Source organism: Osmerus eperlanus, chromosome 9, assembly GCF_963692335.1.
Source record: "Osmerus eperlanus chromosome 9, fOsmEpe2.1, whole genome shotgun sequence".
Taxonomy (NCBI): Eukaryota; Metazoa; Chordata; class Actinopteri; order Osmeriformes; family Osmeridae; genus Osmerus; species Osmerus eperlanus.
Genome location: NC_085026.1, coordinates 12,901,628 through 12,925,650, shown reverse-complemented (window position 1 = coordinate 12,925,650; position 24,023 = coordinate 12,901,628). Strand labels below are relative to the sequence as shown.

Sequence of the window (24,023 nt, the reverse complement as noted above, 5' to 3'; positions counted from 1 at the left end):
GCCCAACACATCCGTTCACTTGATTCGCGTTTAGCACACATGTTTAACAACACCACGGGAGCCAAATAGTTAGCTTTCACGGGAAAATGTATTTGATCGATCAAAGAAGACAAAGTGTCCATCAGCGCCACAGTAAGCACACATTGTAAAGAGGTAACATGCGTAACTACGAGGGTCTAGGTCTAGAAGGTCTAGAACTTCCGGTGAAGTTAGAAACGTGACTTTTAATAATCAGAACAGGTCATCTTAACCCTTAGCTATTGCTCCCTTATTACCCCAACACTCAGAATGTGCGGCTTCTCGCTTTTTTTCCATCGACCCATAACAGGTCCCCTCACGGAGATGTCTCCCGTTTCTAGATTTGAGTTAGAAACTGAGAAAGACATGTTACATTACATTAAACATAGGGAACAAATATGACAGACCAATTATTTTAGTCAGTTAACATTAACGACTAGCAAGCAAGCGGACAGATAATTAAGTACATTATAATGTAGCTAAAAAGTGTAGCCTAGCTGTTACTGCTAAAATCCTAGATAGCCACTTCGTCCACTTAAGGAAGCAAATTAGTGACATGTTTTTAAAAATAAATTCAGATCCAAAAATTCAAGGTTCGTAAATTCCGGTTGCTCAAATTCAGATTCAAAATGTTCAAGAAAAAAATATGCACTGATATTTGATATTTATTCATTTTTAATACTTTCATTTTCATTAGTTTGGCGGTCCACAGGTTGGGAATCGCTGGTCTAAGGAAAACCAGGGCATTCTCCTGCAGAGCCGTGTTTGCCAAGCTAGTTGTGGAATATAATTGTCAGGGCGTTCATTAAAGGATGACAGAGGAGATTTGCTCAGCGAGGAGCCATGATGCATGATACAGTGCATGGTTGGGAGTCTGACCTTTACATGAATTAACTGGGAGGATCCCACCCCCCACAACCCCCTCCAGAGTTCCCCTTTACAGGCACGGTCTCCACAGGGTTACAACCCAGCCAGCCATCCAGCCAGCCAACCGGCCAACTGGCCAATGAGAAACAGACTAAATGCTGTAGGAAATTTAGCTCAATGTCCTTAAATTTGTTTGCTCAACAAATCTAGTAGGGGGGCTTGGTCTGAGCAGAAGCAACCAGCAGTGAGACACATGGAAATGAGGTCAGCCACGGAGACCTCCTGCAGGGATAATGCCTTGAATGATAGTCCAGTCTCCAGATTAACCAGTGAGAGATGAAGAGAGGGGAGGGGAGGGGGAGAGGAAAGGAGAGAAGAGAAGAGAGAGCACTTTTCTAATCTCTTCGCTACAACACAGGCAACTTGCCACTTCATATTCATATTTCATATTTTAAACCAAGCAGTAGCAGGGCTTTCAAAATGTTTCTGTAGAGCAACGGGGGAATGGGGGTGTGGGGGGGGGGGGGCTGATGGGATCAACAAACGAACACACCAAACAAACAGGGGCAGGCAAGAGCACAACAGACACTTTGTGACAGACTTCCCCCTTTACGCTTTGACTTACTCACACTCGCAGAGCGGCAGGCAGGCGCCACGGAAAGTCCCCAGCTTCCTGTGGAGGTTGCTCAGTCCTCCCTCCACCCTCCCCCCAATCCTGCATCCTCTCCCACCTCCCCTTCCCTCGGTGTTGCAGAGCTTGCAGAGGTTGCGACAGTGAAACAGGTGTCTCAGCTATATTCTCCAGCACAGCGTTCATACAGGGCCTCCTGTGCCTCCTCCTCCATCTCTGCTGACAGGCATCAATCACACGGTCAGAATTAGCGGCGTCAGCCTCACCCCGGGCGGCCCCAATTTCACCGTCACTCAACAGCTCAACGCCCCAGCAACCAGAACGCTGGAAATCCCTCGGCTATGATTGTTATGGCAGTGAAACTCACTCCTAAGAAAAACACTGGTGCCCATATTGTACACGTCAGCTAATCCACATTACAGACTATGCCCATTGCAAATAACTAGCAATTTTTGTTCTACATAAATCTGCAAACATCTGATGTAAGGCTTTTAGGTACAGTAAAATGGAAACTGGATGGCCTTGGGGAGAGAATAGTATTGCCTACTATTACAGAGCACACAGGCAGGTGGACCTGACACAACACAGCCAGAAACATACAACCCCATGCAGTGACACAGACAGCCTACGAGACAGAAAGACAGACAGACTGAGACCGACAGCTCGACAAATGAAGTTATATTCGACAGAAGCAAGCTGTTGAGTCAGGGGGAGAGGTAACAGCGAGTTGAGCACCTGTCACAGAGCTGAACCATTTAAGAGGAATCAAAGGGAGAGAGAGGGGGCCTTCAAAGCCCTGGCAGACATCGTCTGGGGCCCGACGAGCCCCTGTGTGCTTGGGGAACAGGGGCCAAAAGGTTGTATTGCTTCCCCTCCGTCTCTCCCTTTGTTCTTCTCTAGTCTTAGTGGAGAGAGGGAGAGGGGGAGAGGGAGCGAGCGAGCGAGGGAGAGAGGAAGAGGTCGGCCTGCTCCTGCCGTGCTCTGATCAAACCCCTCGTTAGTGGAATGTGTTTGGTGTTTCCCAGCCCACGGTGAGAGTAATGAGTTAGACACTGAGACAGAGCGGAGCTGACAGGGATCTGATCGACAGTGCCTCCGCAACTCCTGCTGCCTTCCCGATCCCTGCCTCCGTCTACCCTCCTCAGCCTCTCTCTGCCTCTACCTCCTCGCCTCCTCGAAAGGGGAGCCACTCCAGCATCTCCTTCCTCTGCCTCTTCTCTCAGCCTCTCTATACATCCAGGCCTCTCTCTAAATCTCAGCTTTTCTCTCTCCAGATATCTGCCTCTCTCTCTCTCCTGCCTCGTTGTCTGTCTGCCTTCCAGGCTGTGCTTGCCTCCAGCGTACTTTTGACTTGGAGCACTTTGACTGGGCTGGATGTCAGGCAGGCAGCTTGAGAGCAAAATCCCTGAGGTGTGCACATAACCTAACCTTGTATCAAACACTGAGTTGACTACACGTGGACTGCAACATTGACTAACTCTATTGGGACTAGTGCCTGTAGTGATAAGGATTGAGGATGCACTGACATACCAGAACTACAGAAGAAAGACTAACTCCACAGTAAGATGACAATGATAAGAACCACCTCACGTTGTGTTAAAGTCACATTTGGTCCCTGACCTTGAGGGGACAATAGTTCTAACCATTTCAGGTAGGCCAAAATGCAATTCAACAAAACTCTAAAGGTCATACCATTACAGTTACTTTGGTGAATTGAAAAGATTTATTTAGTTGAGGAACAAAGCGGCTGCTGTTTGCTGCTTTGTATTGAGACAGCAGTGTTTGTCCGATATATTGATTTTCTCCCTGGGGTTTCCATTATGTTGATGTATGCAGTTTGTGATCTGACACACATGGTCGGAAGGGGAGTGCATGACGCATGCCTTACACCCCTCAGATTATACTGCTGAGCTGGGCGGGGCTCCTCTGGCAAGGACACATTGAGCCTGACAGGGGGGGTCGGTAATGGAGGAGGGTTAGGGCGGTTGGGCTGCCTTGTATTTTCATAGATTCCCAATCCATTCAGAACCATGGAAGTACGCAAACTTCACATGGTTGAGGCGAGATGGAGGCCATCTACAATGGCTAGCCTCGCTGACTTTCTTTGTGCTGTCTTGCATCAGTGAGAGACAGAAATTAGAGGACAATTTGCCATCTCTGGTAAGATACAGAGAGAACAGGCTTCGGCCTTGTCCAGATAAAAGGTTAGAAGATATTGATGTTCTCACCAGCAACAGCAATCCTACAGGTCTAAATAAGTGGTGTTATCATGAGTGCTGGGCACAAGGCTTATCGATCCCCTCTCACTGACCAGCATCGACAAAGAGATATCAATCATTGCCAATCATGTCTCCATAAGGTGCAGCTCCAGAATACTAATGGCCCCATATCCTCTGCTCTTATTGCTGGTGCTGTTGTTCAACAACAGCCCTGTTACTTAGGGCTGAATGTGGCAGTTTAATGTTTTGTCACAGGTAGACCTGAAACAGCCGAGGCCCAGGATCACTGGATTGCTGTTGATTTGTAGCAATGTAAACAACACCTGGCCAGTCAGGACATGGCTGGGGGCCCCCAAGCTTGTGGGAGAGAGATCACAACAGGGCTCTTATCAACTAGGCTACTTGATTGAGCAGACATTGGTGCACAATTACAATGCAATCATCATTAGCCAGAGTTTTGGTGCATCAAGGACAGAAGTTGCCATGTTAACTGAGCCACTCAACCTGGTGACTCACACTGCTTAGAGCACTGCCTCAAGGACAAACCGTCGTTAGGGACTCCACCAGCCATCTTAACCAAGCCATTGTCATTGCAGAAATGGAAAGAAGCTCATCCATCCAATAAATGGCTGGGAAGTGTTTTTGTGTGATAGGGTGAGTGTATTGTGTAGCAGCTAACCTGGCTTTGCAGAGAGAATGGGATGCTGTTTATAGGGTGTCCTCTGTGTTTGCCTTATGAGCTAATTAACTCCCTGAGAAGAAATGGAGTTTTGCGCGAGCAATAAACGGTCCTTTCCATTAAAGCATCTAATTAGAATTCAAGCAGGTCTTCAAGGAGGATGTCACAAACTCTGGGCCATCGTAATTGTAAAGCCGAACTTGGGGAAAACAAACACAATAGCCCTGACTGTAGCTAGTCTCATAAGGTCATGATAGAATGCCACTGCAAACACTCCCAGCATCCACCTGCAGACCTCAGCCAGATGGAGTTTAGGGGCTCCGGGGAGAGAAAGGTCACAGCAATTTCAGCAATCACATACTTCACAAGCCAAGCTATCTATTCATCTTTAAACACCCATTTTATGCGAGAGAAGCATTGCTGATTAACACCATTAGAGCTGAGTCGCAGTGAGGAATCTATCAGCAGTTTGGTCTAGTGGGGGGGTTTGCATTGTGCACAGGCTACAGAAAATAACTTGTAGTGTTCTGAAAGTTACTAATTAAACTTTGAGCAAGACAACCTCAAATATTTCGTACATTTTGGCAAAACATGTTGGCATCAGCCAGTGTCTAGCCAAGGCCTTGTGATTGATCAGGAGAGCAAGTGTGTTAAGAGGATGCAGGTCTCTGTGAGTGATTGCCAATAACACGTTAGTTACCATGACCCAGTTCTCCTTACAACATGACAGGCGCTTACCATAATGGATTACAGACATCTTCAGTGTTAATAAGGCTATGGGGAGTTTGACGAAAGAAGAGAAACAAGACAGAGGGAGAGGAAGAGGGAGAGAGAACAGGGGAGAAATAGAGAGAAGAGAGAGAGAGAGAAACGGGAGGAAGGTGTCTCCACTGCTCTCAGTCACGGCCTGGCGGCAGCCATCGCTCCGTAGGGAGGCTCGGGGAACGTCAGCTATGTGTGGCGGCGGTGCAGCAATGTGCAGACGCTAGAGGGGATGATGGATGGAGCCCACGGGGCCAGGCGGCGAGGAGACAGGACGGGATGGAACAGGACGGGGGCTCGGAATAAGGAGGAGCATGACACCCAACCATGGGGGCACTTGTTGTGATACCCTGGCTCATCTACCTGACTGAACCCCCCTCCACACACCCCATCCAGTATTGCCTAGCCCCACACACAATCACGCCTGTTATTTATGACCTCGAGCAAATTATGAGCTCACGTGTCAGGGAAATGGGTTGGGAGCGACAAGAGGGAGATAGACAAGAGATGTCAGAGATGAAGAGAGGAAACCAGGAGAGGGAAAGACAGGGAGAACAACAGAGAGAGAGAGAGAGAGAGAGAGAGAGAGAGAGAGAGAGAGAGAGAGAGAGAGAGAGAGAGGGGGGGGGGTGGAAAGACATTAGAGCTGATAAGATGCCTGCATAAGTGAGTAATGATGATCTGGGGGGAAGGATGAGAGATGGAGGTCATATAGAAGACTGTCTTCTTCAACATGTGTACCCTGAAAGGAGAGGTAGCACACTAGCTAGTAGAGTCCTGCAGCTATACTTTTAGAGGCTAAAGTTAAACGCTAATCCCTGGGGCCAGGGGCTAAATGAGTTACAGAAGTGAGTCTGTCAGTGGTGCCACAGCTTGTGCAGACCCCGCCACACCAAAGGGCAGAGGAACATGTAATTCAGAGAGGCGGATCTAGGAGCTCTTATCAATTTGTAAACTCAGGTTAAATGTGCTATGTTCTTCATAAGCATATATGTATCTGACGGGAATGCATAGATGTGTGTATGAGTGTGTGTGTGTGTGTGTGCAAGGAGGTGGTTATATAAAGGCATCAAAATAAGAAATAAAATGTGGGTTCTGGTGCAATCCTGTTTCCACAAAGATCTTCTTGTTTTTGGATTGAAGATGACACAGTAATCCATATTTAACAGTAAACTGTTTCTTTTCTCCTTGATCAGACAGTAGTTTGAAAAAGTTGGTTCCTGACGGTCAGAGCTTTCAGAGCTGGAATCATGGCCATCCACAAAGACACAACATCTTTTTTCTCAGCTGTTTCAGCTTTCCTTCAAAATCCATGTCATCCTTTGTCATCTAGGTGGAATAAGACTCCAACACGGAAAATAGCAGCTTTTCTCTCTGGCTGTTTCAAACGGAAGGTGATGACCTCCAAACGGAATTTAAAATTACTTTTTTCTTTAAGTGCTTGGATGAATCACAGAGAAAAGATAAGGTGCACAACCTAGTATTGATTCAGTTTCTATGGTCACAAATACTCTACAGCATAATAAGCCTGATGCCTCTTGAAGCCCATACCCTTTTACAGTAGGCTACCAATGGCTTCACTGCTATCTACAAATCACAACTCTGAGTAGGACAGCTCAATGGAGCATATGTGGGGGACCACATGAAGGTTAAGAAGAAGAAGAGCTCTACAAAACAACAAACAAAAAAGAATAGGTAGTCCATAGGTAGGTGGTTCAGGTGTTAAGACTTCAAGTACGACCATCGGCTAATAGCAGACATGGATACTAGGGCTTCTTGTAGAAATGGTGAGTGAGGAAGGCTTTCTTATGCATATAAGGCACCTGGTTTGTTCACGGCATTCGACCAGTGAGAGACGGAGGCATGGAAGACTCTGATCCCCCTCATCCTGCAGTGCCAGTCGACTGTCTTGACAGTAGAGAACGGTGACGCCCCCATATCTGCTGTTGTCATCATAAGTAGACAGCTACTGCTTTCCAGTTTATCACTTAATTCTGTTAAGTGCTGCGTGGATACAAGGCAATAACCTTTTGGCTGGGAGAAGGGAGGCAGTTAAATAGTTTGGATCAAACTTCCTGAGCTGGAAAATTGAGATGCATGTGAAGAGCTGCAGCGAAGACACGGAATGTGAGAGGAATGCTGACACATGTAGACATCAGGCCTAGGCTACACATCTGACTTCCTGGGCCAGTCAATGCTGGTTAGCCCCTCTACTTCAACAGACTACATTACATGTTGATATCAATTTGGCAAGAATTTTACAGGCTACAACAAATAGTATTGCAGGGTTTTTCCTGCATTGAAAAGGCTAAGGCAGCCCGCCTAAAGCTTTTCTCACAACGCCTAAGCTTTCTAGCAAAAAAATTAAATAAAATCCCCGTAACTGTAATTTGTGCATCCCACAAGCCTGCGGCGCTAGTTACGCAGAATCCGTGGAAGACGAAGAAGACCAACCTAGGTACGCTAACTTTCAGAGAAATCACCTGCCTGAACTCTAGTCTGGAGAGACGGAGAAAACGGACACATCGATCGAAGGCATTCAGTAAACTGTTTAACGCCACAACAACAACAATTAAAACAGACAGATCATGTACAAGAGAAAACTGAAAATGAATTCTTACTTCACATAACAAGCCCAACACAAGAAAAACCCTGTACAGTAACAAAGAAATCATGATGCAAGTAAACTGTTAACTGAGGACAAACAGATCCTTATTTTTGTAATCATCCTTCAACATCTGTACACTGAAGTAGAGAAAATAAATAGTTTTATCACAACACCAACTCCCCATGGAATTAGATAAGGCCTAGCCTATGCCAATTTCTTACAAGCCACCTGTGCATGTCACTACTCCCCATAGCCTGGAAGAGAATTTGGGTAAAGAAAAGCCTGCTGTTGTCGCTAAAGCAGTAGTTAGAGAATAAAGGCATAGGAGATAAAGCCAGGAGGAGTAGTTGAATAACAAGCCGTCTATGGCTGGGATTTAGGCCAAACAAGGCAATTCAGCTTCAGCCTTCAACAAGACCACCATGCTTTTGTACAATAGTACTGTAACAAACCTATTGTACTGTAGCTTCCTGACAACTAACAAGCCAGAACAATGGTATAATTCATCAGAGACCAGTCTTGTTTATGTACTTCAACTTCATGTTTGCCTAGTCCCCTCCTTCCAATTCCTTCCTCAGAAAGGCTGTGCACATCTAGGCCTATTGTTTGTAAAACCTTGGGTGTTAAAGATCTAGCATGTACAAAAACACACTTGGTATTTGTTTAGCATTGAGTTTTTAAAATACATGTACACTGAAGGAGAACATCTAAGAAAAATAAGCTAATTACATTGAGTCATGGCTTTCTATGTAGGCTAAAAGAATACGACAGAGCCTTTCTTGAGTTTGCACCCTTGCACAGATGCAAAGCAGGTGATTCAAAAGCTATGGGGAGACTTACACGCGTGCCAAGGCCGCTCTAAAAGGAATTAATTTGCAATATTTGCCATGTAAATATACTTCTGCCTTCACTCAAAGGTGAGTATCATAAAGACCCTGAACTATGGGTTATTTCCATCTCACACACACCTCAACGGCATCATAGTCTGCATGAATATGCTGGTGCAGTCTCCGGTTTAGCTTCTCACGATGGCATGCATGCAGTGTAACAATCATTACAAACTATTGATTTGCAATGACCCATATGTGAAACTAGGAATTATGTTTGCAAGATTAGTAGCAAAACCAATAGGCTAGATGAGCAGCATGTCTTGGCCTAAGCCACAAAGGATTTATAAACAGTAGGTTAGTAGTAGTAGGATCATGTCCAAATTGAAGTCTGTATGTTTTTGCATTTTTCAGCAACCCTGTACAATAGGCTTTTTGTCAACATTTCTCACCATAACCTACTTCCTGGCACCAGATATGGGCTTACTTGACCAATCAATATGAGCCATCAATTAGGACTGATGGGCTCTGATATCTAATACTCTCTCCTAATCCATCTTCATTTGCTCATAATGGACAGGAGTTGTCTGGCTTGGTCTCGTCCAGTCTCATCGGGGAGACTTTAAAAATGACTCATTCACTAACTTATCTCCAAGTCATTACATATAGGGGAATGGGGCCAATGGCTGGGACCTATTTCCCTGTATCTGGTCTCGGATAAAGATGGAGAAGTTAAGAACACCACAGGCAGAAGCCCTGCTGGCAGACAAAGTGAAGCTGATAACGGCTTCTTTTCCATTCATAGAGAAAAACCACTGGATGGATAAATAAATAAGGCTGGCAAAATAGTGTGAAGAGTTGCCATGGGGGTGTCAATGAGCTGAAGTCTCTGCCCTGCATCCAAAGAGACAGCCTTGTCCCATAGGAGCTCTGCTTCACCTTTGTTGTGCATTTTCTGCCCCTGAAAGTAACTATCCAAGAAGGGACCTTTGCAGTGCATAAGGCTACACACACATGCATTCAAACACAATTTATTTATCGCCTTAAAAAGGTGACTGCAGCTTTCTTTGAAATGAAAAACGAAATGAAAAAAGTGCTGAAGCAATCCCATTATTTCCTGTATCCTTCTACTTCTCTGACTTCTCGGTATGGATCAGATTTAGGAAGCTGAATGATAATCATTTACAGTACTGCATAAGGCTACTACCAAATACTGTAACAAGAGTAGATGATGGTAATCGTCTCATCGCCCTTTCATACACACTGCATTCTTTCTTAAAAAAAAAAAATATTTGTGACAAGCTAGCTGTTGTAAAGTATAGTTTTTTTGCTGTAGTAGACTGACTTTTAATATTTGTAGTGAGCTAATGTTATGTTCTTCTAATCTAAAAGCTATTAGGCGGGTGTTGTTGTGAAGCCCCGGCTCACGCAAACGAAATGCCAGCTGATTGTGGCAGTGTTGGCAACCGGTGAATCAATTTTAATTAAAAGGAATACATGTTAAATAACACTAAGGAGGGAAATAGAAGTCTAAACCTGATGGGGATGATGGTGTCACATGTAAACACTAATTGCAAGACAAAAGTACTAGTAACTAACTTAAAAAGCTATCCAATTGACATGATGTCGACTGAAACGTACCACAGAGTTCTTCATCGTTGATTTCACTGTAAATCCTTCGGTTATCAGCCCCATTCTGTCCTTGGAAATATCTAAGGCTCTCATATTTGTGCACATGAGAAAGTCAGTAATGTTACGAATAAAACCTGAAACGTTTAGCACTGTGTCACTTATACCGAGTAACATTTGCCAGATAGCTGGCTAACGCTACAGTTGTTTCTGTTAGGGTTGCTAAGGAACTTTCTGAAGACGCTTTCAGTTGCTATGCGCAGTGTGTCTCTTGTTACCATAGAAGCCCCACAATGTCACGTGCTCCCTCATCCCCCTCGAGCAATATATTGAGATAACTAACATTTTCAGCACGCAGGTTTGACACCTGAAAAGGTTGTTGTACAAAAGTGTACACGCACCTCACAAAATGATAAAGATTTAATCTCCGATGCTGTTTGAATAAATGACCAATACATTAGTCTTACATGGTTAGAAATGGCATTTGCATGCTCCACTTCAAGCTGGGGACAAAGGACAAATGAGTTAAAACTCTTGAGACTAGGCTGCAGCGGACCTCCACCCTAAATGCTTAATGATACCTTGTCTGGCAGCTTGAAGCCTTGACTCCAAAACCTGGTTAGGGAGAGCCAGCATGGACATTGAATCATTCCAATTTAGGGATATGGCACTTTTAATCTCCAATGTCCTTTTGCCTCTGGGGACTTTCTGCAGGAGCTGGGCAACTGTTATTAATCTTCACTGCACAGGCAATTTCTCTAAAAGCCCCTATTTGTTTTTTATGGCTCCATTGAGAGCGGATGGTAGCGGTGGAGGAGAAGACTGTAAACAAGGTATGCAGCGAAGGCGAGTTATGTCCCTGTCAGCAGTGGTCGCTGGCCCTCTCTCCCCACCAGAGGATTAAAAAGAGGAAGAGGAGTTTTCAAAAAAGCAAAGTGGGGCGTCAGCATGAATTCAGCCAAACTGAGAAATGGGCGCTCAAATGGAATGGTGTGATCGTTAGAGGGAGAGGGGGAAAAAAAGGATCTAGTCTTGGCAAACTGCATTTTGGGGGCAAATGCTGAGACATACATTAGCTACAGTAGAAAGGCAGGCATTGAAAAATATTTTTAAATACCATGCACGTTTGCATCTTCTGGCATATATGCTCACCTGTAGGTCAAGTTCACTTGCCTAGTTTATTCTAGGCTGCTGCAAGGACACAAAATACATAAGATAAGCCTAGTATATTAGATCATGACATTGTTTTTTGGACTAACGATCAGCTGTGTGTGTGTGGATGTGGGGTGCATGTCTATGCTTTTCATTTGAATATTTCAGAGAAGTTTAACACAAAAAGATGATAGGAACACACTTCGGCTGTCCCTGCTACACCCACCAACAGCAGGACATGTAGCTGTTACTGCGACAGAGCACAGCCCTAATGAATAGTCCATGTGTTTCTCCTCAGCATCTCTCCATCTCCATTGTTGTGTCTCTGGTTTGATCTCAAGCTCATTTGCTCGGCCACCTCTGTGGCCCGACAGCCTCCACTCTGAAGGAGACTGGCAATTATGACATCATTAAAACAGAATACCTGGAAGCTCACGGAAACCCAAGATAATCTCAGTAGGGAATGGTGGAGATAACCACACATGGCTGCCAATTACACTGCACCAAACTTTCATTAGGGTCAGCCATTAGGCTGTCCGGCAGCTCCAGGGTACTGTCCCTACATCAGTTAGTGAATGTCACAAGGTGACAGGACCTCGCTAAGCAGGTGACCTGGTGTTGATTCTCAAAAATAACAAAGAAACAAGAAATAAGTGAGTCATACGTGTGGGATTGTGTGTGGGTGTGTGCGTGCATGTGCCTGAGCAGAGCATAGATGTGGAAAGAAAAAGCTGTAATGATTGATAAAAGTCATTAAAGTACAAGTTCTGGATACTGGCCTATCCTCTTACATGCTGTCATGTCTAAGACAAACCAGCAGAGTTGAAGATCAGTGTTCACCACCTCAGTAATAAAGGTTAGGATAGACTCCTTCTCTCTGAGGCATTGATACAACCACTGCACGCTTCTTTCTCCAAGCAACGAGTTGGCTGGGATACTTGATATGGGTCTGGAGTCGTGATGCTCGCCTCTGAGAAGCCACAATGTATTGATCCTCATGAATTATAGAGGTGGTGGTTTAAGGCCAACTGATGTTGGAGGGCTGGGTTACAGTACTGACCAGAGAATATCCCCACTGGTGTAAAGCACCAATGCTTTGATCGTATCTTTCCACGTTCAATATGTAGAAGAGGTCAATAATACATTTAATTTGTTGCTTTTGGTAAATGTTTGTTTTTGTACACTGTTTGAAATGTATCCCTGCTTTTTCTGCGTGTTACTGATGTAGGCTGTTTTCACAAGCACAGTATAACCACTCAGATGGAAAACACATTTCATCACATTGTACCTGCAGCTCTGAAGAGTTTGATCTCACATGTACCTCTTCGCAGACACATCCACGAGGCTGTCCTGCAGAGCTAGATCACAGCTCTATTTCTGTCTCGGTGGTCTCATTGACCTCTCTCTGGCGCCTTGCTCCTCACGGTGACCTGGGTGTGGTGCTGTCAGTCGTCATGTCATCACCCCGCTCCTCCATGGTGTCAGCTTCCCGCGCACCCCAAGGTCAGCCTCACGCACTCTGGAAACTGTGAACGCTCACACCAGCCGCCCAGGGATTTGTCTCAGAGTGGCCACTGATACTCTCCTAATAGAACACCCCCCCGCCACACACACACATACACACACATACACTTCCTGTCTCTGTTAGTCTTTCTCAGTCAAAATGTCTCTTATTTCTGTGTGTCTTACTGTCTCTTTGTCTCTCTCTTTTTTGGTCACACTACGTCTCTGTGGCTTACTATCTTCCGCTCTTCTTTCTTCCCCTGTCTGCTCCCCTGCTTCGCTGTGGGCTTCACCTTCTCTGTCACTTCCTCCCTTTCTCATTCTGTTTACCTACCTATCCCTCTCCATCCGTTTCCCTTATACTCACATTCACACAAGATCCCCACAGTCACAAACTCTCGATGGCAGGGCAAATGCAATTTGCTTTCACTCCAGAAAAAAACAGCATGCCTCTCATTCACCAGACAGATGCTAGCGTCGTTTCAGCTCGGAACATTCAGATGAAAAGAGACAGGCATTTATAAAGCCTATATATTTCAAAGCAAATCTCCCTAAGTAAAGATGATACAGAGGAGCCAATCACACACAGCCAGATGGGGGTCGAGAACAGAGAGGGTGGAGGGAGGAGGGAGGTGGAGGGAACAGGGAGGAGAGAGGGCCACAAAACATCTGCCTCTCCTCTCCCAGGGCAGGAGGCTAAGGTACCCCCCCCCCCCTTCCCCGCCCCCAGGTTTCCCCGACACCTTGCCACGGTTAATTGCTCTGGTTGTGGGCTGTTTTGGTATGCGTCCTCGGCACTAAGAACAGATGGCGTTTAAGTAAAATATTATTAACACCTCCCTGAATTCAGAAATGCACAGTATAGGACCCAGACACGCAGGTTAAACATTGATTTACATAATGAAATCAAAAAGCGTACACAAATTGGGACGAGCTTCCTACACACCAGAGATGTTTTTGTATTTATTATCCCTGTCTAACATTTGTCTTTGAATTCTCTCCCTCCCATTTCGTGTTGTTCTTTGATGGCTAGCTATAATATTCATGGCCTGTTGTTTGGAATTGATGACTGAGAAGATTAAGATCGTCTTTGCCAGACAACCCCGGAGCTAATAAAGTTAGTTATTTTTGGAAACTTCTGTGAAATGTCTATTGGTCTTTCGCCTCTTGACTGGCATCCATGTTTATAGAAATTTGATGATAGTGTTGTGTTTTAAAAGGACTTTTAAAGGACTGTAGTTTATGTTCAAATGGCAAACCTTTTTGTCCTGTATTGTTTTCAGAGTAACAAATGCCATTAGTCTATACAATAATCCCATTATTTTATAGAATAATTTGCCTTCAGCAGACAAGGAATAATCATGGCAAAAATGAAATATGACTCTCCAGACCTACAAAGTAAGCCCTGCATATTGGAGAATGTGCACTCAGTGATACTGGATATGCTTTGAAAAGCTTTGAAATATATATGACAGCCCATCTGAGAGAAGCTGCAAATGCACTTTGCTGCTGGGTGGTAGGGAGGTGTGAGAGAGAGGGATGACGGAGGGCGAGTGAAAGGCATTACAGAGGAGTGTGTGGGTCATAGGGAAGAGGAGAGAATAAAAGCAAGATTTCACAGTAATATGGTGGAGGAGATGAGTGTTCCTTTGATGACAGCAACAGGGAGGGGGGGAAAGGTGTGTGTGTGCCTGCATGCTTGCGTGATGGCGTACTTGCTCGTGTGTATCTCTGTGTGTGTGTGTGTCAGAAAAGGATTTAGATAGAGAAAAAGAAAGACTGAGAGAGATAGAGAGAGAGGGAGAAAGAGAGCCCCCCCCCCCGTACCCCTCCATGCCCCACTTCCTCGCCCCTGCTCCCGAGCAGATCACTGACCTGCCGCCCTGCTCAGGTCCCTGCAGATCCAACCTCCTCCACTCGGCTCACACCATGGAGGAGAGACAGGACCAGACTAGACGTGTGCACGCTTGTGTGTGTGTGTGCATCTCCTGTGTGTCGGTGTGCGTTTATACAGCATATGCCCCAGCCTGTCAGCTCCCCAGTGTCTCGCTGTTCCAAGTCTTTGAATTGGATAAAGAAGATGATTCAAACTGAAAACAACAAACATATTGTCTCAGTCTCGAATGCAATAGCTGTTTTCCATCGCATAGCCAAAACCGCCAGATATCCGAGGAAAGGGAGGAAGGTTACCTTAATTTCCTTTGAGTGTTAACCTGAAGAGAGAAGAACACACACATCTGAAGCAGCAGCAGCCAGCGCCACAGGAATCAGATTTTAATCCCTGAATGGAAATGATTGCTCTGTGGGTTCAGGTGGTGCGTTTGCTCTCTCTACTTACGGTGCTTACAGGAGTGCAAGCGTTACCCTGGAGACGGCTGGTAAAAGCTGGGGGTGAAGAGGAACAGTCTAGATGCAACCTGCGAATGAGAAAAGGCCAGGACGGTCTGTACTCTCAAACCTCTAAAATCATACAGCTTAGAGGACCAAAGGGTTTCGGTTTGAATGCTGATTAGTATGTGTAAACACACACACACCTAAATACACAAACAACAAACACAGACTCTTATGAAAGGTACAGTTATGATTGAAGTGTATTGAACTGTATGAATGTGAACAATTGTTTTTCTGCAGGAGAGGCAATCTTCTCATGGCTTTGATCAAAGCAGTATGTTTTGAGTGTGTGGGTGTGTGTGTGTGTGTACAGTATGTGTGTGTGCGTGTCTCACATTGGTGTGTGGTGTGCATGCGTGCCTCACAGGGGTGGAAATCAGGAGCATGGCCTCACTCCTCCCCGCTCCTCCTCTCTCCCAAGAGAAGCTCTCTTTGAGGGGCCAGTACAGCTGGCAGTGAGACCGCCTCACACCCAGCCCCTGCACATGCCTCTCTTATTAGGCTGAACTCTGCAGGACGCCGGGTCAGTCCAGAGTACAAACAGCACAGCAGCCACGCCAGCCTTCCTCCAACACGCCAGGTGCTAATGGTCTGTTTGCTGTTGTTTTGTGCTCTGGTGCCAAGTGTTTACATGTGTCACTTCCTGTAATCACTGTACAGTTCCCTGCATAGGGTTTCAGTCTTCAGAAGGAAATATGTGTGTGTGTGTGAGAGAGAGATAGAGATTAAATAGACAAGCGAACGAGTGAGAGACCGAAAGAGGAACTAAGATAGAGGCAGAGACAAAGACAGGAAGACAAAGGCTACAACAGAGACGGGGAAAGTGAGAGATATGGGCAGGTTCATACTGTTTGTCTGCATGAGGAGTGGGACGTCAGTTTTCATGCTGCATTTGTGAGTGATTGGTGCCATTATCCTGCCCAGTGGGGATAAGTAGGTGATATTAGCAGGCTGCCTAGACCAGGCATGAGCACAGCCAGAGTTCACCAGGGAGGGGATATGAGGAGTGGCCCTGACAAATGGAGAGCCAGAATGTGTGGGGGAGATCTAGATTGGTGGGGGCATACAGAGAGAAACTATGGAGAGAGAGAGAGATAAGAGAGAGAGAGAGGAGACAAATTGTGGTTGTGCGTGGTACGGCTACTCACAGAGGGAGAAAAGCATGAGGTTAGAGTCAAAAGCTGCAAACAGAGAATGCTAGAACAAAGAGAAATAGCTGCGTGGGAGAGGAAGAAACAGAGACAGAACGATGATATAAAAAAAGAGATAGACAGTTAGAATCAGAATCAGAATCAGAATGGGATTTATTCGCCATGAAAGTTTGCACAGACAAGGAATTTGCTTTGGCAGGAAGGTGCATACAATAAACATATAGGGACCTAAAATTTAAATATGTGGACTATCTATACTAAGGGTACATAAACTAGCAGTACTAAGTGGGATTAGAATTGAATTAAATATACAATAAAATAAAATATAAGTTGCCGTAAATTACAATATTAAAAATACAAATATTACAAAAAATACAAATGTACAAGATACAATTTTGTAATGCAGTGCAAAAAGCAGTGTGTTTTAAGCAGGAAGTCATTAGAGTCAGTGTGGTCCCTTGGCCTTGTTGAAAAGGCCAACAGCGGAAGGGAAGAAACTGTTTTTGTGGCGTGAGGTATTGGTCCTGATGGACCGCAGCCTTCTGCCGGAGGGGAGTGACTGAAACAGGGAGTGTCCAGGGTGGGAGGAGTCGGCCACAATTTTCCTCGCTCGCCTCAGGGTCCTCGAGGTGTGCAGGTCCTCGAGGGTAGGCAGATTACAGCCAATCACCTTCTCAGCAGTGCGGATGATACGCTGCAGCCTGCTCTTGTCCTTGGCAGTGGCAGCAGCGTACCATCTCAGTCTCCGGTTGCTGTGTTTTTTTTCCCACTTGTACATTCCCAAAGTGTTTTACATTCCATGTCCTTCACTTTGCTCCCTGTGGTGGTGTGGCGTGACACCAGGTGTAAAGATTGTCTGAGACAGACAGAATGGAGGGCAGCAAGGGGGGGCATTACAGCAACTCAGTGTGATCTGCACTTGGACGTGCTCCCGAGAGCGCAACACAAACTTCACTTCGACTCTAAACATAGTAGGGGCAAATTACCTGTCATTGGTTTGTGTTTGGAGGGTGTGCATAATGTGTGTGTGAATGTGAGCATGTGTTCCTGTGAAAAAGAGCGAGAGAGACAGAAAGAGAGATGTCACATCAAAGTAACAGCATAGAACAAAAACTGGTACAATAAAGTGGTAAACACATTTATCAAAAACATACAATGAAATGCGCTTCAGTGTCACAGATGCACCTTGCAGGAGGCCATTAAAACAACATTGTGTCACGGCCACAGCCGTGCCCCCCCAGTTTCAGTTTTTTGTCCTGCCCTAGTGTTTCCCTGTCATTGTCTTCACCTGTCTCGTTAGCGTCATTGTGTCCACCTGTGTGTCGTTTGGGTGTGTATTTAGGTTCCTGTTTTGTGTCCAGTCTTTGTCTTGTCCTTACAATACCTGTCCCTGTGAGTGCCCTATCTGTTCCCCGTTTTTGAGAATTAAAACCCTTGTTTCGACCATGCCTCGCATCTCTCGTGCATTTGGGTCCTACCCCTCCTCACGCCCTGACACATCGCCACCATATGGACTCATGCATAATCATTAACATAGCTTACAGACAAAACGAAAGCTTTCAGAAGTCACATGTCGCATATTCCACATTCAAAATAGCACTCATCGAGTCCTCAAACTATTTACGTGAATGCTGAGGCATTGATGACTAATAATGATCACTAATGGACCAAACGAAGCGTGCATTGCTACACATGTACACTTGATAAGGTAATAAGCCACAAGTAAACATATTGATCCACATCATTTACTGAACCCAACAGGTAAATAAATGCTGATGGTGGCGAAGGTGGTTTAGATCCATGCCCTCATGAATGTATGAGAGACTAATGTCCACAGGGATTTCTTATGGTCTAATGCCAGATGGTTCCATCAAGCAAGTCCTCACTGGTGATTTCTGGTAGATTCTTTATCTCCAGGTGTCTCAATGTATTCAGAAGTTGAGGAGGTTTTGTATAATTATTGAGTGGTCTCATGGTGATGCAAGGGAACAGGACAAGGGATGATGTCATAGTGTCCAACTGCCAAGTTCTGAGTTAACAGCTGCTGGCGCTGTTGAGGGAAAGAGGGACGGGGTGCTCCCAGTATTAATGACTGAACGTTTAAGTGAGACGAAGCAGATTTTCAGGCCACTCAGAAACACCATTATCTTCTTGGCTGTGGTACAGGACAGACTGTGGGCAAGCAGGATGATGCTGCCTTCATTTAGACTAGACCAGGCTAGGCTAGGCTAGGCTCAGGGAGCCAACTATTTTATATCTGCTCCAAAGAGCGAGACAGTCCGGCAGTTGATCAGTACATTTTGGATCTTCTAAAGTAATGCATCACAGAGTGTTGTCTACAATTCTTGGTTCTCTGTGGTATTCAGAGGCAACAGTTCAAACACTGCAGTCAAATAATAATGAAATGAGAGAGGATGGAGCTAGTAGAACAAGAAAGGTTTCATGTCTCATTTTGGAGGTTATGTCATCTGGCTGATACACACACACACACACACGTGCACCCACACACACACACACACACACACACACAAACATCAGATACTCTATTTACTTTGTGTCACACCCTGTCAAACAGTGTTTGAGCAATGCAGCCTATCCATCTGACAACGACTGTGAACTGTGCTTCTGTGCTTCCTGACGCTGACAACAAACAACAAACAACAGGAAGGCAAAAAGTGACAGCAACCTAAAGAACTTCTAAAATTGTGTATGTGTAGGGGATAATGTAACTGTGTTCCCTCCCTTCCAGCGAGTCTGCTAGTCCTGTTCCACTCGGGAGAACCGACTTGGATGTCGCTGAGAAGCAGATTCAGAGACTTGATAGTGATTCTCCCACCGCACAATGACTGAGCTCTGCCATTGTCTGTAACCAGGTAGACGTGCTGACAACCAGTTTAAAGATCTCTCTTCCATTATGCTCCGACAGGTTTGGTATAATCCTATCTCTTCTTAACTCTTCTCAGACATCTATGGGGCTACTCTGACGTGTGCTTGCACAAAGACGCAGAATTTATGAGTTGAATTTAAATGAGAGATGATTAGAGATAGAAAAAAAGATATAGTTGGAGATATTCCACATCCGTTGATAGTAAATAATTCTATGAATATTCTATTCCATGAGCACATGAACAGTGTGACAGGACAAACAAAGGCAGATAGGTGAGGCCGTGGGCTTTTTTGATGGAAAGGAGAGAGAGAGAGAGAGAGAGAGAGAGAGAGAGAGAGAGAGTGCAGCTCTATACCTCTCCATGCAGACAGACAGACAGACAGACAGACAGACAGACAGACAGACAGACATACATGGAGGTAGCAGTGTGACACACAGGGTGACAGTGTCACATGTGGTGGTTTCCTCGTTTTCCTCTGGCGCCCGGGGACATCATTAGCTCACAATATGGAGTCTATCAATCCAGCCTGTGAAAACCATTCCACTCTGAGGGAACATCCTCCGATCAACCCAATCACTTACCCTCTCACCACCCCCTACCCCTCTCTCTCTCTCTCTCTCTCTCTCTCTCTCTCTCTCTCTCTCTCTCTCTCTCTCTCTCTCTCTCTCTCTCTCTCTCTCTCTCTCTCTCTCTCTCTCTCTGTCTCTCTGTCTCTCTGTCTCTCTCTTTATATCTCTGTCTGTGTGTCTGTCTGTCTGTATGTATTTTTCTCTGTCTCTCCTCCCTCTTTCTTTGTGGTTATTGACCTAATAAAGTTTTGTTGTTATGAAATATACTGTATTTTGAAACCAGGCTTTTTATTCCGTTGACAAACAGAAGTATTGCCTTTGGCAGCAGAGTTTGAATTTATGCAGTGGTGCTGAAAAGGCATTTGGAATCACTATTATCTGGAACAAGACTGTTGATGAAGAGTTACATGTCCCTGGAGAAGTGAACAAATCATTTGCATTCTTAAAACTCCTGACGGAAAATGCTTTTTTGTGTCTGAAGCAGACCTGCATAGCAGAACTCTTGAGTAAAATTTTGAGTTGGATAGATTCAGAGATTGAACTGATGTTGGTGGTGCGAGGTAGCTGGGTGAGGGAGGGGGGTTCGAGGGTGGGTCAGGGATGTCACCCACTCTCCGTAGTCCTGCCTCAGGGAAGGTTATAAGTCTTCCTGTATCCTCTCTGCTTGACCAACCAGCCGGAGCTGCTATCAGACACCCCTCTGTGATCCCACTGCCCTGCAGTACCAGCCTGCTGTCTCACAAGGTAGAGAGACAGAGAGTGGGGGAGAGAGAAAAAGTGGGGGGAGGAATGAGAGAGCTATAGGGAGGGAGTGGGATGGAAGGAGAGAAATAGAGAGATGGGGAGAGAGTAAGGGGTAGAGAAAGGGGTGTCAGAAGAGAGAGAGAGAGAGAGAGATAGAGATCCAGGGTAGAGCATGAGACAGGGCAGCTAGAGGACGACATGGAGGAGGAATGACTGCATGTATCTAGCAGCATGGAGCTTCAAGCCCTACAGCAAACACTGATCCTACAAAGGCTGCTACACAATCTGGAGGAGGGAGAGCGAGGGAGGGAGAGGGAAAGACACCGGAGGGAAAGGGGGCGGGGTGGGGTTGAGAGAGAAAGACAGAAAGAAAGAAACGAGAAAAGAAAGTGTGAGTGAATGAGAGATAGATTGAGTAAGAGTATGAGACTGAGTAAGTGAGTGAGAGATGGGGAAGGGATGGCAGAGAAAGAGAGAGAGATAGTCTCAGACTTGTCATATTTGAATTCCAGTCACAGTAGTGGTGGGGTGCTGTGTTGCTATGGTACATCACCCCCGGAGGTTCATTTGGGAGATGATGTCTCTGTGAGGAACTGCAGCTACAGATGATTCTGTCTCTCTATCAAACAAAAAGTGTCTTCTGTCTTCACTGGAGCTTAATGCCAGAAACATCCCAATCCTATTCCTCAAGTCTCCCAATAGCAGCAGGGGTGTCCCGAAGTCTGTGCTGTGTTCAAATCTACAATGTAAGAGAACCCTAACCCTTTTTTTACACTAGGTTAATTCTGTATTAAACTCAATTTGTAGCGTCAACCTTTTTTCGACGGGAAATGCTGTAGTAGGAGTGTTTATCAGTATTCAGGGTGGGGAGGGGGGGTTCCAGGCCCACAGAACAGCCAGCATAGCCAAAGGCACCTGGAGGTCGCATAAAGGGAAATGAGGCAGGCAGCAAGAAACACAAACTCAGGAGACATCAATACACATTTAACTGTTATAAATGCCTCCCATAAAAGTAGATTAAAATGATATGTGGGGAGCAATAAATATGCAGTTTAATGGGTTACTGCGTCCGGGGCTGAGGTTTCCTTCTGCTGTGATTGGTTCTTTTGTCCAGAGGCGTGGTTGTTAGAGGGAGGGGTGATGTAGAGAGTGTTCTAATGTCAGCTTCCTTTCACTAGCATTTACAATGCCAAATAATCGAACACGCACGCACACACACACACACGCACACACACACACACTCGCACACACTCTCGCACGCCCCCCACAGACACGCACACACACTTCTCCATCTCCAGCTTTGTGTCTTCAGAATTCCAATTTGTTTCACTGAGGTTTTTAAAAATGCATTAGCGTTTGCGCAAAACACTTCCGGGAGTTTCAAATTGATTTCTTATTAATAGGTTGTTTGTAGTAATAAATTCTTTTGCACTTAGGCAATGAAAACGCAAAAGTGTAATGTAGTCGAAGGAGAGAAACGGCTCCAGGTTTCAAAACTCTATGTGTGACCAGGGGAGAGGAACCAAGTATTATTTCCCCTGGATAAGATCAACACTGGTAATACACCCCTCTGAAAGGTGTTCATTAAGGGTCCCCTCCACCATCCTCCTCCCCAGTCATAGCTTCGTCCTCTGATTGATTGGGTGTTATTGATCGGTTGAGCACAGGTGACGATGGCCCATTTATTACTCGTGGGAAACAAAGCCCCAGAAAGGTTTATGGGATGAGATGAGTGGGATGAATAAGCCATGGCCTGTGTTGAAGAGACACATGATCAATACAGTGTTGACTGGCCTGTCATGCACTAATGTAATCCTGTTTCATTACTGAGCGTGTATCATGCTTGCTGCGCTTAGCCGTGCTGCTGGGCATCTCCTGTCATCCCCCATCTGAACTCTCCCACCTTTTACAATATGTACAAGTGACGTGATTGATATGCTAGAGTGTTATTTGCTAGAATACCACTCTATTCATATACGTTGATTCTTCTGATGCACTTGTTAGTAGTGAGCTGGACCACGATCCCACACAATAGTGGGGGGCCGTGTGGTATATCCTGAGCCAGAGGTGTTTGTGAGTTGAAGTCTCACTTCTGTGTTCAGACCAGCTGTGTGTTGTCACGGCGAAGACACCAGAGAGCAGATGACACATTTCACTTGTAGCCATTATACTTGGCTATAAAGTTTTAACTGTGTTGAATGATATTGTACATCTTCTGTGAGACTCTGTTATTGACCACCTGTAAACTAAGCGGGCCACAGCTGTAATCTGGGACGTTTCTTTGTAGTTCTGACATCTTAGAAACCTAGGCTGCCAAATCTGCACTGAGCATTGAGAGGGGGCTACACCACCCATCCATATGTACTCACTCACACACACAAGGGTACAAATATACACACCTTTACACAGACACACACACACACATACAGACTGTGCCTGCGTCCCAGCAACCCACCAGTCCTTGTTAACGTGTTATTGGAGCTAACATCCTGATGCTGTTTGGTCCATCTCCAGTTGGTTTACAACCCGCCGTAAATCATGCCACAGACAGACAGGGTAATTTCTCTCTCTGGCCCAGATACAAACTTTTACAGGGCATCAAAGATAACAAACTGCAACCATCGATGAGGGGAAGGTCTCAGGGAGGGAAGAAAAGGAAAAGGATTAATAGTTGCTTGTAAATTTGTCTCTTCGGATTCTCTTCTTTTTCGTGGTAGCGGGCTGAGCTGATGCCCAGGGCCCTGGTGTGACAGAGGCCTCCTCCTGGCCTCGTCCTGGCCTCCTCCTGGCCTCCTCCTGGCCTGGTCCTGGCACCTCTACACCACTCTCTCAGCCACAGAGGGTGGTGCAGAGGAGGGGCACGATCGGCCCCAGCCGACAAGGATTTATGCTAAGTCACATCTGCCTCACTGACGCCCCCACACTACCACACCACAATCACGCCCATCAACTTTATGAATTTAACATTACGGATGGGAGAGACAAAGGCTCTTTTTTCTTTCTTTCTGCTTCTTTCCCTCTCTCCCTCTTTCTCTTTATCTGTGTGTGTGTTAGGGGAAGGTGGTGATTACTGTTTATTAGTTCAATAAAAGGTTCACAATCCTCAGCCTTCCTGTCCCCATCTGTGATAATGACAGCTTAAATATTCAGAGCTGTGCACTCGTAAAATAAAAAGGGATAAATAAAAAGAAAATGTGCCCCCCCTCCAAACACACACAAACACACACATACAGCACCTGCTGGCACCATTTCTTCCTATTATTTTGGGTCTAGAAGTGGTCCAACTCTTTGGCCCTGATCCATGGACTCACTGTGACTGTAGACACACAAACATACACTCACACAGACAGCCACACACACAAACACCCCGAGGACATGATATAAC

At 45.5% G+C, this 24,023-nt stretch overlaps 1 protein-coding gene across 1 annotated transcript in view; it reads right to left on the bottom strand.

The window, feature by feature from the left end:
- Positions 1 to 10,480, bottom strand: part of pacrg (PARK2 co-regulated) — a 103,515-nt gene extending 93,035 nt beyond the window's left edge. Inside the window, exon 1 of the mRNA XM_062469400.1 lies at positions 10,253 to 10,480. Within this exon, the coding sequence (XP_062325384.1) occupies positions 10,253 to 10,417 (165 nt within the window). The 5' untranslated portion in view covers positions 10,418 to 10,480. The remainder of the gene's footprint in view (positions 1 to 10,252) is intronic.
- Between the last annotated feature and the right edge of the window lie 13,543 nt (positions 10,481 to 24,023).